We start from the raw sequence: 15,679 nt of genomic DNA, 5'->3' as shown, positions 1-15,679 counted from the left end.
CATTTTGAATTTAAAATCCCTGAACCTTTACTTAAAACGGTTCAAATTCAAAATGGAATCGCTCAGAGCGGTCATCGACAGCCTGGAAGGGGGGGGGGGGGGGGGGTTTATGGTATCTCTGGACATAAAGGATGCATACCTGCATGTTCCCATATATCCTCCTCATCAGGCGTACCTGAGATTTGCGGTACAGGATTGTCATTACCAGTTTCAGACGTTGCCGTTTGTGCTTTCCACGGCCCCGAGAATTTTCACCAAGGTAATGGCGGAAATGATGGTGCTCCTGCGCAAGCAGGGTGTCACAATTATCCCGTACTTGGACGATCTCCTCATAAAAGCGAGATCACGGGAGAAGTTGCTGAACAGTGTATCACTTTCAATGAAGGTGTTACAGCGACACGGCTGGATTCTCAAAATTCCAAAGTTGCAGCTGAAGCCTACGACTCGTCTGCCCTTCTTGGGCATGATTCTGGACACAGACCAGAAAAGGGTTTTACTTCAGATAGAAAAAGCGCAGGACTCTAGTCAAGAACCCGTTGAAGCCAAAACAAGTGTCAGTACATCATTGCACTCAAGTCCTGGGAAAAATGGTGGCGACGTACGAAGCCATTCCCTTCGGCAGGTTCCATGCAAGGATTTTCCAATGGGACCTATTGGACAAATGGTCCGGGTCACATCTGCAAATGCATCAGCGGATCACCCTGTCCCCCAGGGCCAGGGTATCTCTCCTGTGGTGGCTGCAGAGTGCTCACCTTCTAGAGGGCCGCAGGTTCGGCATTCAGGACTGGATTCTGGTGACCACGGACGCGAGCCTCCGAGGTTGGGGAGCAATCACACAGGGAAGAAATTTCCAAGGCCTTTGGTCAAGTTAAGAGACTTGTCTTCACATCAACATCCTGGAACTAAGGGCCATATACAACGCCCTACGTCAAGCGGAGACCTTACTTCGCGACCGACCAGCTCTGATCCAGTCAGACAACGTCCCCGCAGTAGCTCATGTAAACCGCCAGGGCGGCACAAGGAGCAGAGTGGCGATGGCGGAAGCCACCAGAATTCTTCGCTGGGCGGAGAATCATGTTAGCGCACTGTCAGCAGTGTTCATTCCGGGAGTGGACAACTGGGAAGCAGACTTCCTCAGCAGACACAACCTGCATCCGGGAGAGTGGGGACTTCATCAGGAAGTCATTAGCACAGATTGCAAGTCGGTGGGGACTGACCCAAATAGACATGATGGCGTCCCGTCTCAACAAAACGCTAAAAAAGGTATTGCGCCAGGTCAAGAGATCCTCAGGCGGTAGCTGTGGACGCCCTAGTGACACCGTGGGTGTTCCAGTCGGTCTATGTATTTCCTCCTCTTCCTCTCATACCCAAGGTGTTGCGAATAATTAGAAAAAGAGGAGTGAGAACAATACTCATTGTTCCTGATTGGCCACGAAGGACCTGGTATCTGGATCTGCAGGAAATGCTCACAGAAGATCCGTGGCCTCTTCCTCTAAGACAGGACCTGTTGCAACATGGTCCCTGTCTGTTCCAAGACTTACCGCGGCTGCGTTTGACGGCATGGAGGTTGAACGCCGGATCCTAGCGGAAAAGGGTATTCCGGATGAGGTAATTCCTACGCTAATAAAGGCTAGGAAGGACGTGACATCTAAACATTATCACTGAATATGGCGAAAATATGTTTCTTGGTGTGAGACCAGGAATGCTCCTACGGAAGAATTCCATCTAGGCCGTTTTCTTCACTTCCTACAAACTGGAGTGAATTTGGGCCTAAAATTAGGCTCCATTAAAGTTCAGATTTCGGCCTTATCCATTTTCTTTCAAAAGGAATTGGCCTCTCTACCTGAAGTACAGACTTTTGTGAAGGGAGTACTGCATATTCAGCCTCCTTTTGTACCTCCGGTGGCGCCTTGGGACCTTAACGTGGTGTTAAGTTTCCTTAAGTCACATTGGTTTGAACCACTTAGAACAGCGGAGTTGAAATATCTCACTTGGAAGGTGGTCATGTTGTTAGCCTTGGCTTCGGCTAGGCGAGTTTCGAAATTGGCGGCTTTATCACATAAAAGCCCCTATCTGGTTTTCCATATGGATAGAGCGGAATTGCGGACCCGTCCTCAATTCCTACCTAAGGTGGTCTCATCCTTTCATATGAACCAACCTATTGTCGTGCCTGTGGCTACACGTGACTTGGAGGATTCAGAGTCCCTTGATGTGGTCAGGGCTTTGAAAATTTATGTGGCCAGAACGGCTAGGATCAGAAAAACAGAAGCACTGTTTGTCCTGTATGCAGCCAACAAGGTCGGTGGCCCTGCTTTAAAGCAGATTATTGCTCGCTGGATCTGTAACACGATTCAGCAGGCGCATTCTACGGCAGGATTGCCGTTACCAAAATCGGTTAAGGCCCATTCCACTAGGAAGGTGGGCTCGTCTTGGGCGGCTGCCCGAGGGGTCTCTGCACTACAGCTGTGCCGAGCTGCTACTTAGTCGGGGTCAAACACCTTTGCAAAGTTCTATAAGTTTGATACCCTGGCTGAGGAGGACCTCCTGTTTGCTCAATCGGTGCTGCAGAGTCATCCGCACTCTCCCGCCCGTTTGGGAGCTTTGGTATAATCCCCATGGTCCTTACGGAGTCCCAGCATCCTCTAGGATGTTAGAGAAAATAAGATTTTAAACCTACCGGTAAATCTTTTTCTCATAGTCCGTAGAGGATGCTGGGCGCCCGTCCCAAGTGCGGACTTCTTCTGCAAGACTTGTATATAGTTTTGCTTACATAAGGGTTATGTTATAGTTTTCATCGGTCTTGGACTGATGCTATGTTGTTTTCATACTGTTAACTGGTTAGTAGATCACAAGTTATACGGTGTGATTGGTGTGGCTGGTATGAATCTTGCTCTTGGATTAACAAAAATCCTTTCCTCGTACTGTCCATCTCCTCTGGGCACAGTTTCTCTAACTGAGGTCTGGAGGAGGGGCATAGAGGAAGGAGCCAGTGCACACCCAGATCCAAAGTCTTTCTTAAAGTGCCCATGTCTCCTGCTGAGCCCGTCTATCCTCATGGTCCTTACGGAGTCCAAGCATCCTCTACAGACTACGAGAAAAAGATTTACCGGTAGGTTTAAAATCTTATTTTTTCCCTGCATGCAACAAATTTAAATGCATTTGCACCCTTTGTATTGCATAATGATTTGTTCCAGGAGCAACTTGTCCCTCTTTATGATATGCTCAAGACTGTGACTCTTGCCCCCAGTCTACGTATTGATTTTGCTTGTGTACTGCAGGTCAGTTCTGTTTAGATAAAATGTGAGTTTGGTACACCCACATAAGAAGGGGATTTATTCTGATGTCATTTGGTTTTACTGTATTTGACTACTGATTTGGTGAGCAACCAGAATCTAAAAACAAATGGCCTTGCCTAAATGAGTCTCTCCATTGGGGGAATTCAACTGAATGTGCTATTATATAGTGCCGGAATGAGTGCCCAGAGCTATTCAATTAGCTGCAATGTAAACTCACGACTTTCATTGTGCCTGGCACTTAAGTCTGAAAATGACGTTTACCACGACTGACATTTTGTTTGCACGATAACCTGCATCTAACAACTTAGGTGCAGGGTGCGATGCGGTTAAATGAGTAGCTGTGGCCATTCATTAGTGATCACAGCTAATTGAATGTGTGTGTTATGGTTTTCCTCTCATGGACAGGGATAATGTTGGCCAATTCCATACAGATCATAATTTATTTAATTGATCTGCAGACTTCGCACTCAAGAAATTAAATTACTTCATTCACTGTGTCCTGAGTGAACTTCATATTTTCCAGTCATTTATTCCATTTGTTACAAATGTACATCTACAAATTCACAGGGGGATTTAACAGCTCTGCATTATGTAGATCTAATCTTTCTACTAATCCTCCTGTTTTCAAGGCTAGGATACATTATCAATTTTGCCAGTCAGCAATAATACACTGTAGAACATTTGTCAGCAATGTTCAGGAGGGGATCCGGTTAGGATCCTCGCTGTCTGAATGCTGGTGCTATTCGGAATGCTGACACCGGCATCCTGAATAGGTTCAACATGCCGGCTCCGTAATTCTGAGACCCAAGTTGCCAAACAACAAGCCGCCGGAGAGGTTAGGGTTAGGCTGCGGGGTGGGGGATGGTTAAGCGGGTAGGGGAAGGTAAGTACACTTACCTTCACTTATCATGATTACGATCTTCGGGATGCCGCAGTCTGTATTCTGCCCGCCGCCATACCGACTTCCAGCAAATCGTACTCACGTCACCGGAAGTGACGTTCCGTTTCAGCAATAGATGTTTTTTTGGATTGGTACAATTTAGTACCAGTGAAGTAGGTATTATAGATGTTAATATCAGGACGGATGAGGACTTATAGAACGAACACTGGAAAGTATTATCTTATATCTCGGCTAAGCGATACCGGAAATGACGTCGCGCTAGAGAACGGACGGGTTGCCAGGACAACAAGGAAGCCGGAACAGAGACGCTCGGCAACATTACAGACGCAGGAGAGGAGGGAACTGCTGTCATGACAACGGTCACTATGACAACCGTTATACACGGTAACGGACGCTGAGATCAGAGTTAACGTCATCAAGGAAGGACTAATCACCTAATCGGCTCCTGCTGTTAACTAGGGAGTGTGATTGGTGGAGGGATATTTAAATAGGTAACTGTTAAGAGGGTCATTATTCATCCCAAACCTTGAAAAAGACTCTAGTTAAGAGTTGAAACGCGTTGGTTTCCCACTAAAGACGCCTGTGAGGAGAGTGCACTTATCCAGGATCCAGCAGTGACAATCTGTGTGGTGGATGGGCTGATCCGGAACACCCATTACGGGACACACGCGCTGTTAGGGACTGTCTAAACCACAGTTCCCTAAAATTCTGGTAATTACACATTGCCTCACTTGCCTCTCCAGGGGATTTGGCTGAATATTTGATCCCACATTTTTTGTAAAGCTCATTTATTCTATCCATGTTTTATGTATGTTATGTAAATGTGTTATTGTAATTAAAACGGTATTACACTATACATAACTTTTTTATTTCATATGTCAAATTGATCTGGATAAATACGATGGAATGATTTGGAACAAAGAAGAATCCACACATAGCGCTAGTTAAGTGGAAATCTCCATACTCTATTTTTTTTGCACTTGTGGTGAGGGTAAAAGGAACCTCATAGGAGAAAAACACTTTCTTTAGCTGCTGTTTTGCGCACTAAGTAATTTTCTATAATCCACTTGTTTTAAAATCGTACTCAACCCGTTCAGAAATACTACAAAATGATAGTTATAATTAAGATTTCAAAGAATTTCAGCAATGAATCTGCCCAAGAAAGTTTCATGTATACTGAAATATACTAATATATACCTATGTTTTCCAGTCTGCTAAGGTTTCCACATAGATGACGCTGGTAATCCTCTGAATGTGTGTTGTGTGCTAGGTTTCTATAGTGTGGAAGGCATTCACAGGACTTTTCCAAGAAATGAATCACATATACTTGTCTTTTCAGAGAACTGAAAGTGATAGTAATTTCTCTGCTTAAAGACACTGATCATGGCATCCGAGGCTAAGCAGGAGACACGCTTGTGTGGAAACTGGTGAGTACAAGCATTCATAATACGCTACCTGCACCCCTGTAGATATGAGTATTTTGTATTTTTAAATATTCTATCCTTTAGGGACATATATAAAAAAAAGATTATTTTTAGTAATAAAGGCTGAAAAACATATTGGAAAGTTGCTTCATGTCTGTTGTGTATGAGAGGTGGTTGGCTACACACTGCCTGTGGTGCTGCGATGTATACAGGAGTAGAGCGCAGTGCTTGCCATACAGAGAAGCCTCCGCTTCCACAAGTGTAGATACCAGGCGAGTAAGCTAAACACTGGGGTGGCAGTGAGTGAGTTCTTGGAGCAATTGTATATACTACAGGCTAGAACAAGCACCAAATAAACAAAATTAAATGAGCAAGTTTTTTTCCTATGAAAATTAATGTATTGAATCCTCCATAATCTGATAGTCCCCATTCTATGACTCTTGACACAAAGGGGTGAATTCAGTTGTGCTTTGCACCCACTGCTGGCCGTCTATAGTAATGGGCATCTATCGGAGAAATTCAGTTGTTGCTCTGATCAGGTGACCATTAGCCGCAGCAGTCACCCTATTTTTTTGTTTTCTCTAACGTCCTAGAGGATGCTGGGGACTCCGTAAGGACCATGGGGATAGACGGGCTCCGCAGGAGACATGGGAACTTTAAGAAAGACTTTGACTCTGGGTGTGCACTGGCTCCTCCCTCTATGCCCCCCCTCCAGACCTCAGTTTGATACTGTGCCCAGTGGGTGCATTTCAGGAGCTCTTCTGAGTTTCCTGTAAAGAAAGCATTTTAGTTAGGTTTTTTATGTTCAGGGAGCCTGCTGGCAACAGACTCCCTGCATCGAGGGTCTGAGGAGAGAGAAACAGACCCACTTCTCTGAGTTTCAGGGCTGTGTTTCTTAGGCTACTGGACACCATTAGCTCCAGAGGGATCGGTACGCAGGTCTCACCCTAGCCGTCCGTCCCAGAGCCGCGCCGCCGTACTCCTCGCAGAGCCAGTAGATAGAAGCCGGGTGAGTATTGAGGAAAAGACATCAGAGGCGGCAGAAGACACCTTGATCTTCATAGAGGTAACGCACAGCACTGCAGCTGTGCGTCATTGCTCCCATTCACCTCACACACCTCGGTCACTGTAAGGGTGCAGGGCGAAGGGGGGGGGGGGCGCCCTGGGCAGCAATATAAACCTCTCCTGTGGTATATGTATGTGTATGTATGTACGTATGTGTATGTATGTGTGTGTATATATATATATATATATATATATATATATATATATATATATATATATATATATATTTTTTTTTTTTCTCTATCGTCCTAGTGGATGCTGGGGTTCCTGAAAGGACCATGGGGAATAGCGGCTCCGCAGGAGACAGGGCACAAAAAGTAAAGCTTTAGGATCAGGTGGTGTGCACTGGCTCCTCCCCCTATGACCCTCCTCCAGTTAGATTTTTGTGCCCGGCCGAGAAGGGTGCAATCTAGGTGGCTCTCCTAAAGAGCTGCTTAGAAAAGTTTAGCTTAGGTTTTTTATTTTACAGTGAGTCCTGCTGGCAACAGGATCACTGCAACGAGGGACTTAGGGGAGAAGAAGTGAACTCACCTGCGTGCAGGATGGATTGGCTTCTTTGGCTACTGGACATTAGCTCCAGAGGGACGATCACAGGTACAGCCTGGATGGTCACCGGAGCCTCGCCGCCGGCCCCCTTGCAGATGCTGAAACAAGAAGAAGGTCCAGAATCGGCGGCATGAAGACTCCTCAGTCTTCTTAAGGTAGCGCACAGCACTGCAGCTGTGCGCCATTTCCTCTCAGCACACTTCACACGGCAGTCACTGAGGGTGCAGGGCGCTGGAAGGGGGGCGCCCTGGGAGGCAATGAAAACCTATTTTTGGCTAAAAATACCTCACATATAGCCTCCGGGGGCTATATGGAGATATTTAACCCCTGCCAGAATCCGTTAAGAGCGGGAGACGAGGCCGCCGAAAAAGGGGCGGGGCCTATCTCCTCAGCACACAGCGCCATTTTCCCTCACAGAAAGGCTGGAGGGAAGGCTCCCAGGCTCTCCCCTGCACTGCACTACAGAAACAGGGTTAAAACAGAGAGGGGGGGCACTAATTTGGCGTTAGAAATATATAAAAAAGATGCTATAAGGGAAAACACTTATATAAGGTTGTCCCTATATAATTATAGCGTTTTTGGTGTGTGCTGGCAAACTCTCCCTCTGTCTCTCCAAAGGGCTAGTAGGTCCTGTCCTCTATCAGAGCATTCCCTGTGTGTGTGCTGTGTGTCGGTACGTGTGTGTCGACATGTATGAGGACGATGTTGGTGAGGAGGCGGAGCAATTGCCTGTAATGGTGATGTCACTCTCTAGGGAGTCGACACCGGAATGGATGGCTTATTTAGGGAATTACGTGATAATGTCAACACGCGGCAAGGTCGGTTGACGACATGAGACGGCCGACAAACAATTAGTACCGGTCCAGACGTCTCAAAAACACCGTCAGGGGTTTTAAAACGCCCGTTTACTTTAGTCGGTCGACACAGACAGGGACACTGAATCCAGTGTCGACGGTGAATAAACAAACGTATTCCTTATTAGGGCCACACGTTAAGGGCAATGAAGGAGGTGTTACATATTTCTGATACTACAAATACCACAGAAGAGGGTATTATGTGGGATGTGAAAAAACTACCGTAGTTTTTCCTGAATCAGATAAATTAAATGAAGTGTGTGATGATGCGTGGGTTCCCCCAGATAGAAAATATGGGCGGTATACCCTTTCCCGCCAGAAGTTAGGGCGCGTTGGGAAACACCCCTTAGGGTGGATAAGGCGCTCACACGCTTATCAGAACAAGTGGCGGTACCGTCTATAGATAGGGCCGTCCTCAAGGAGCCAGCTGACAGGAGGCTGGAAAATATCATAAAAAGTATATACACACATACTGGTGTTATACTGCGACCAGCGATCGCCTCAGCCTGGATGTGCAGAGCTGGGGTGGCTTGGTCGGATTCCCTGACTAAAAATATTGATACCCTTGACAGGGACAGTATTTTATTGACTATAGAGCATTTAAAGGATGCATTTCTATATATGCGAGATGCACAGAGGGATATTTGCACTCTGGCATCAAGAGTAAGTGCGATGTCCATATCTGCCAGAAGATGTTTATGGACACGACAGTGATCAGGTGATGCAGATTCCAAACGGCACAAAGGTGTATTGCCGTATAAAGGAAGAGGCGTTATTTGGGGTCGGTCCATCGGACCTGGTGGCCACGGCAACTGCTGGAAAATCCACCGTTTTTTTACCCTAAGTCACATCTCTGCAGAAAAAGACACCGTCTTTTCAGCTTCAGTCCTTTCGTCCCTATAAGAGTCATATCTGCCCAGGGATAGAGGAAAGGGAAGAAGACTGCAGCAGGCAGCCCATTCCCAGGAACAGAAGCGTTCCACCGCTTCTGACAAGCTCTCAGCATGACGCTGAGACCGTACAGGACCCCTGGATCCTACAAGTAGTATCCCAGGGGTACAGATTGGAATGTCGAGACGTTTCCCCTGCGCAGGCTCCTGAAGTCTGCTTTACCAAGGTCTCCCTCCGACAAGGAGGCAGTATGGGAAAAAATTCACGAGCTGTATTCCCAGCAGGTGATAATTAAATTACCCCTCCTACAACAAGAAAAAGGGTATTATTCCACACTATATTGTGGTACTGAAGCCAGAAGGCTAGGTGAGACCTATTCTAAATCTAAAAAAAATTTTGAACACTTACAAAGGTTCAAATCAAGATGGAGTCACTCAGAGCAGTGATAACGAACCGGGAAGAAGGGGACTATATGGTGTCCCGAGACATCAGGGATGCTTACCTCCATGTCCCAAATTTGCCCTTATCACTAAGGGTACCTCAGGTTCGTGGTACAGAACTGTCACTATCAGTTTCAGACGCTGCCGTTTGGATTGTCCACGGCACCCCGGGTCTTTACCAAGGTAATGGCCGAAATGATGGTTCTTCTTCGAAGAAAAGGCGTCTTAATTATCCCTTACTTGGACGATCTCCTGATAAGGGCAAAGTCCAGGGAACAGTTGGAGGTCGGAGTAGCACTATCTCGGATACTGTTACAACAGCAGGGGTGGATTCTAAATATTCCAAAATAGCAGCTGATCCCGACAACAAGTCTCCTGTGCTTAGGGATGATTCTGGACACAGTCCAGAAAAAGGTGTTTCTCCCGGAAGAGAAAGCCAGGGAGTTATCCGAGCTAGTCAGGAACCTCCTAAAATCAGTGCATCATTGCACAAGGGCCATGGTAAAAAAAAAAAATGGTGACTTCCTTCGAAGCAATTCCAGTCGGCAGATTTCATGCAAGAACTTTTCAGTGGGATCTGCTGGACAAATGGTCCGGATCGCATCTTCAGATGCATCAGCGGATAACCCTATATCCAAGGACAAGGGTGTCTCTCCTGTGGTGGTTACAGAGTGCTCATCTTCTAGAGGGCCGCAGATTCGGCATTCAGTTTTGGATGTTGGTGACCACGGAGGCCAGCCAGAGAGGCTGGGGAGCAGTCACACAAGGAAAAAATTTCCAGGGAGTGTGATCAAGTCTGGAGACTTTTCTCCACATAAATATAGCTAAGGGTAAATTTATAATGCTCTAAGCTTAGCAAGACCTCTGCTTCAAGGTCAGCCGGTATTGATCCAGTGGGATAAAACATCACGGCAGTCGCCCACGTAAATAGACAGGGCGGCACAAGAAGCAGGAGGGCAGTGGCAAAAACTGCAAGGACTTTTCGCTGGGCGGAAAATCATGTGATAGCACTGTCAGCAGTGTTTCATTCCGGGAATGGAAACTGGGAAGCAGACTTCCTCAGTAGGCACGACCTCCACCCGGCAGAGTGGGAACTTCATGGGGAAGTTTTCCACATGATTGTAAACCGTTGGGAATTACCAAAGGTGGACATGATGGCGTCCCGTCTGAACAAAAAACGGGACAGGTATTGCGCCAGGTTAAGAGACCCTCAGGCAATAGCTGTGGACGTTCTGGTAACACCGTGGGTGTACCAGTCGGTGTATGTGTTCCATCCTCTGCTTTTCATACCTAAGGTACTGAGAATTATAAGACGTAGAGGAGTAAGAACTATACTCATGGCTCCGGATTGGCCAAGAAGGACTTGGTACCCGGAACTTCAAGAGATGCTCACAGAGGACTTATGGCCTCTGCCGCTAAGAAGGGACTTGTTTCAGCAAGTACCATGTCTGTTCCAAGACTTACCGCAGCTGCGTTTGACGGCATGGCGGTGGAACGCCGGATCCTAAGGGAAAAGGCATTCAGGAAGAGGTCATTCCTACCCTGGTCAAAGCCAGAAAGGAGGTGACCGCACAACATTATCACCACATGTGGCGAAAATATGTTGCGTGGTGTGAGGCCAGGAAGGCCCCACGAAGAAATTTCAACTCGGTCGATTCCTGCATTTCCTGCAAACAGGAGTGTCTATGGGCCTCAAATTGGGGTCCATTAAGGTTCAAATTTCGGCCCTGTCGATTTTTCTTCCAGAAAGAATTGGCTTCAGTTCCTGAAGTCCAGAAGTTTGTCAAGGGAGTATTGCATATACAACCCCCTTTTGTGCCTCCAGTGGCACTGTGGGATCTCAACGTAGTTCTGGGATTCCTCAAAACACATTGGTTTAAAACCAGTCAAATCTGTGGATTTGAAGCATCTCACATGAAAAGTGAACATGCTCTTGGACCTGGCCTGGACCAGGCGAGTGTCAAATTGGTGGTTTTTTTCTCAAAAAAGCCCATATCTGTTTGTCCATTCGGACAGGGCAAAGCTGCGGACTCGTCCCCAGTTCTCTCCCTAAGGTGGTGTCAGTGTTTCACCTGAACCAGCTTATTGTGGTGTCTTGCGCCTACTAGGGACTTGGAGGACTCCAAGTTGCTAGATGTGGTCAGGGCCCTGAAAATATAGGTTCCAGGACGGCTGGAGTCAGGAAAACTGACTTGCTGTTATCCTGTATGCACCCAACAAACTGGGTGCTCTTGCTTCTAAGCAGACTTTTGCTAGTTGGATGTGTAATACAATTCAGCTTGCACATTCTGTGGCAGGCCTGCCACAGCCAAAATATGTAAATGCCCATTCCACAAGGAAGGTGGGCTCATCTTGGGCGGCTGCCCGAGGGGTCTCGGCTTTACAACTTTGCCGAGCGGCTATTTAGTCAGGGGCAAACACGTTTGTAAAATCCTACAAATTTGATAACCTGGCTAAGGAGGACCTGGAGTTCTCTCATTCGGTGCTGCAGAGTCATCCGCACTCTCCCGCTCGTTTGGGAGCTTTGGTATAATCCCCATGGTCCTTTCAGGAACCCCAGCATCCACTAGGACGATAGAGAAAATAAGAATTTACTTACCGATAATTCTATTTCTCGGAGTCCGTAGTGGATGCTGGGCGCCCATCCCAAGTGCGGATTATCTGCAATACTTGTACATAGTTACAAAAATCGGGTTATTATTGTTGTGAGCCATCTTTCAGAGGCTCCGCTGTTATCATACTGTTAACTGGGTTCAGATCACAGGTTGTACAGTGTGATTGGTGTGGCTGGTATGAGTCTTACCCGGGATTCATAAATCCTTCCTTATTGTGTACGCTCGTCCGGGCACAGTATCCTAACTGAGGCTTGGAGGAGGGTCATAGGGGGAGGAGCCAGTGCACACCACCTGATCCTAAAGCTTTACTTTTTGTGCCCTGTCTCCTGCGGAGCCGCTATTCCCCATGGTCCTTTCAGGAACCCCAGCATCCACTACGGACTCCGAGAAATAGAATTATCGGTAAGTAAATTCTTATTATATATATATATATATATATATATATATATATACACACATACAGCTGGGCACTGTACATGTATATAAAGAGCCCCCGCCATGTTATTGAGAAATTTGAGCAAGACAGAAGCCCGCCGCCGAGGGGGCGGGGCTTCTCCCTCAGCACTCACCAGCGCCATTTTTCTCCACAGCACCGCTAAGAGGAAGCTCCCCGGACTCTCCCCTGCTTAACTCACAGTGACAGAAGGGTTTTAAAGTAGAGGGGGGGGGGGCACATAATTGGCGCATATACATAACAAAAGCGCTACTGGGTAAACATACTGTGTTTTTTCCTGGGTCATATAGCGCTGGGGTGTGTGCTGGCATACTCTCTCTCTGTCTCTCCAAAGGGCCTGGTGGGGAACCTGTCTTCAGAAAAGAGCTTCCGTGTGTGTGTGTGTGTGTGTGTGTGGTGTGTCGGTACGCGTGTGTCGACATGTCTGAGATTGAAGGCTCACCTAAGGAGGAGGGGGGAGTGTATGAATGTTAGGTCTCCGTCGGCAGTACCGACACCTGACTGGATGGATATGTGGAATGTTTTAAGTGCTAATGTTAATTTATTGCACAAAAGATTAGACAAAGCTGAAGCTGGGGTACAGTCAGGGAGTCAACCCATGCCTGTCCCAATGTCGCCTGGACCTTCGGGGTCTCAGAAGCGCCCACTATCCCAAATAGTTGACACAGATACCGACACGGATTCAGACTCCAGTGTTGACTACGATGATGCAAAATTACAGCCAAAAGTGGCTAAATGTATTCGATATATGATTATTGCAATAAAAGATGTTTTGCATATCACAGAGGAACCCCCTGTCCCTGACACGAGGGTACACATGTATAAGGGAAAGAAACCTGAGGTCACCTTTCCCTCCTCACATATGAGCTGAACGGATTATGCGAAAAAGCGTGGGAAACTCCAGACAAAAAACTGCAGATTCCCAAAAGGATTCTAATAGCGTATCCTTTCCCGTCGCAGGACAGAATCCGGTGGGAATCCTCCCCTAGGGTAGACAAAGCTTTGACGCGCTTATCAAAAAAGATAGCGCTTCCATCCCAAGATACGGCTACCCTCAAGGATCCTGCTAACCGCAAGCAGGAGGTTACCTTGAAGTCCATTTACACACATTCTGGTACGTTACTCAGACCGGCAATTGCGTCGGCCTGGGTTTGTAGTGCTGTTTCAGCATGGACAGATTCCTTATCAGCGGATATTGAGACCCTTGATAAGGATACCATTTTAATGACCCTAGGGCATATAAAAGATGCTGTCTTATATATGAGGGATGCTCAAAGAGACATTAGTTTACTGGGTTCCAGGATAAACGCTATGTCTATTTCTGCTAGGCGTGTCTTATGGACCCGACAGTGGTCAGGTGATGTTGACTCCAAGAGACATATGGAGTTGTTTCCTTACAAGGGTGAGGAATTGTTTGGAGAGGGCTTCTCGGACCTGGGCCCTCATTCCGAGTTGTTCGCTCGCAAGGCGATTATAGCAGAGTTACACACGCTAAGCCGCCGCCTACTGGGAGTGAATCTAAACTTCTTAAATGTGCGACCGATGTATTCGCAATATTGCGATCAAAACCGAGTTAGCAGTTTCTGAGTAACTCCAGACTTACTCTGCCTGTGCGATCAATTCAGTGCTTTTCGGTCCCGGCTGACGTCATAAACACACCCAGCGTTCGCCCAAGCACTCCCACCGTTTCTCCAGACACGCCTGCGTTTTTTCCGGAAACGGTAGCGTTTTCAGCCACACGCCCCTAAAACGCCGTACATCCGCCCAGTAACACCCATTTCCTGTCAATCACAATGCGTTCTCCGGTGCGACGAAAAAGCCGTGAGTAAAATTACTTTCTTCTTAGTAAAGTTACTTGACGCATGCGCAGTGCGAACATTACGCATGCGCACTAAGAGAATTCTCACTGCGATGCGATGAAAAATACCGAGCGAACAACTCGGAATGAGGGCCCTCGTCTCCACGGCTACGGCAGGTAAATCGAATTTTTTGCCATATATTCCCTCACAATCTAAGAAAGCGCCTCATTATCAAATGCAGTCCTTTCGTTCCAATAAAAGCAAGAGAGTACGTGGATCGTCTTTTCTTGCCAGAGGTAAGGGCAGAGGAAAAAAGCTGCACAACACCGCTAGTTCCCAGGAACAGAAGTCCTCCCCGGCCTCTGCAAAATCCACCGCATGACGCTGGGGATCCCCTGAGGGAGTCCGCTCCAGTGGGGGCACGTCTTCGACTGTTCAGCCACATCTGGGTTCACTCACAGGTGGATCCCTGGGCAATAGAAATTGTTTCCCAGGGTTACAAGCTGGAATTCGAAGAGGTGCCTCCTCGCCGGTTTTTCAAATCGGCGCTACCGACTTCTCCCATGGAAAGGGAGATAGTGTTACATGCGATTCACAAATTGTGTCTTCAACAAGTGGTGGTCGAGGTTCCCCTGCTTCAAAGAGGGAAGGGGTACTACTCAACTCTGTTTGTGGTCCCGAAACCGGACGGTTCGGTCAGACCCATTTTGAATTTAAAATCCCTGAACCTTTACTTAAAACGGTTCAAATTCAAAATGGAATCGCTCAGAGCGGTCATCGCCAGCCTGGAAGGGGGAGATTTTATGGTATCTCTAGACATAAAGGATGCATACCTGCATGTTCCCATATATCCTCCTCATCAGGCGTACCTCAGATTTGCGGTACAGGATTGTCATTACCAATTTCAGACGTTGCCGTTTGGGCTTTCCGCGGCCCTGAGAATTTTCACCAAGGTAATGGCGGAAATGATGATGCTCCTGCGCAAACAGGGTGTCACAATTATCCCGTACTTGGACGATCTCCTCATAAAAGCGAGATCACGGGAGAAGTTGCTGAACAGCGTATCACTTTCACTGAATGTGTTACAGTGACACGGCTGGATTATCAATATTCCAAAGTCGCAGCTGAATCCTACAACTCGTCTGCCCTTCTTGGGCATGATTCTGGACACAGACCAGAAGAGGGTTTTTCTTCCGACAGAAAAAGCGCAGGAACTCATGACTCTAGTTATGAACCTGTTGAAGCCAAAACAAGTGTCAATACGTCTTTGCACTCAAGTCCTGGGAAAAATGGTGGCGACACACGAGGCCATTCCCTACGGCAGATTCCATGCAAGGACCTTCCAATGGGACCTATTGGACAAATGGTCCGGGTCACATCTGCAAATGCATCAG

At 47.2% G+C, this 15,679-nt stretch overlaps 1 protein-coding gene across 3 annotated transcripts in view; it reads left to right on the top strand.

Annotated features, from left to right (window-relative positions):
• The window catches only part of TRAFD1 (TRAF-type zinc finger domain containing 1), a 141,909-nt gene that overhangs the window by 16,251 nt on the left and 109,979 nt on the right, over nucleotides 1-15,679 (top strand). For all 3 annotated transcript variants that reach the window (XM_063964366.1, XM_063964365.1, XM_063964367.1), the window contains exon 2: nucleotides 5,537-5,624. In XM_063964366.1, coding sequence (XP_063820436.1) covers nucleotides 5,581-5,624 — 44 coding nt within the window. In that variant the 5' untranslated portion in view covers nucleotides 5,537-5,580. The remainder of the gene's footprint in view (nucleotides 1-5,536; nucleotides 5,625-15,679) is intronic.

This window comes from Pseudophryne corroboree, chromosome 1 (assembly GCF_028390025.1).
Source record: "Pseudophryne corroboree isolate aPseCor3 chromosome 1, aPseCor3.hap2, whole genome shotgun sequence".
Taxonomy (NCBI): Eukaryota; Metazoa; Chordata; class Amphibia; order Anura; family Myobatrachidae; genus Pseudophryne; species Pseudophryne corroboree.
The sequence above is the reverse complement of the archived record's forward strand: the minus strand, read 5'-3'. Positions and strand labels throughout refer to the sequence as shown.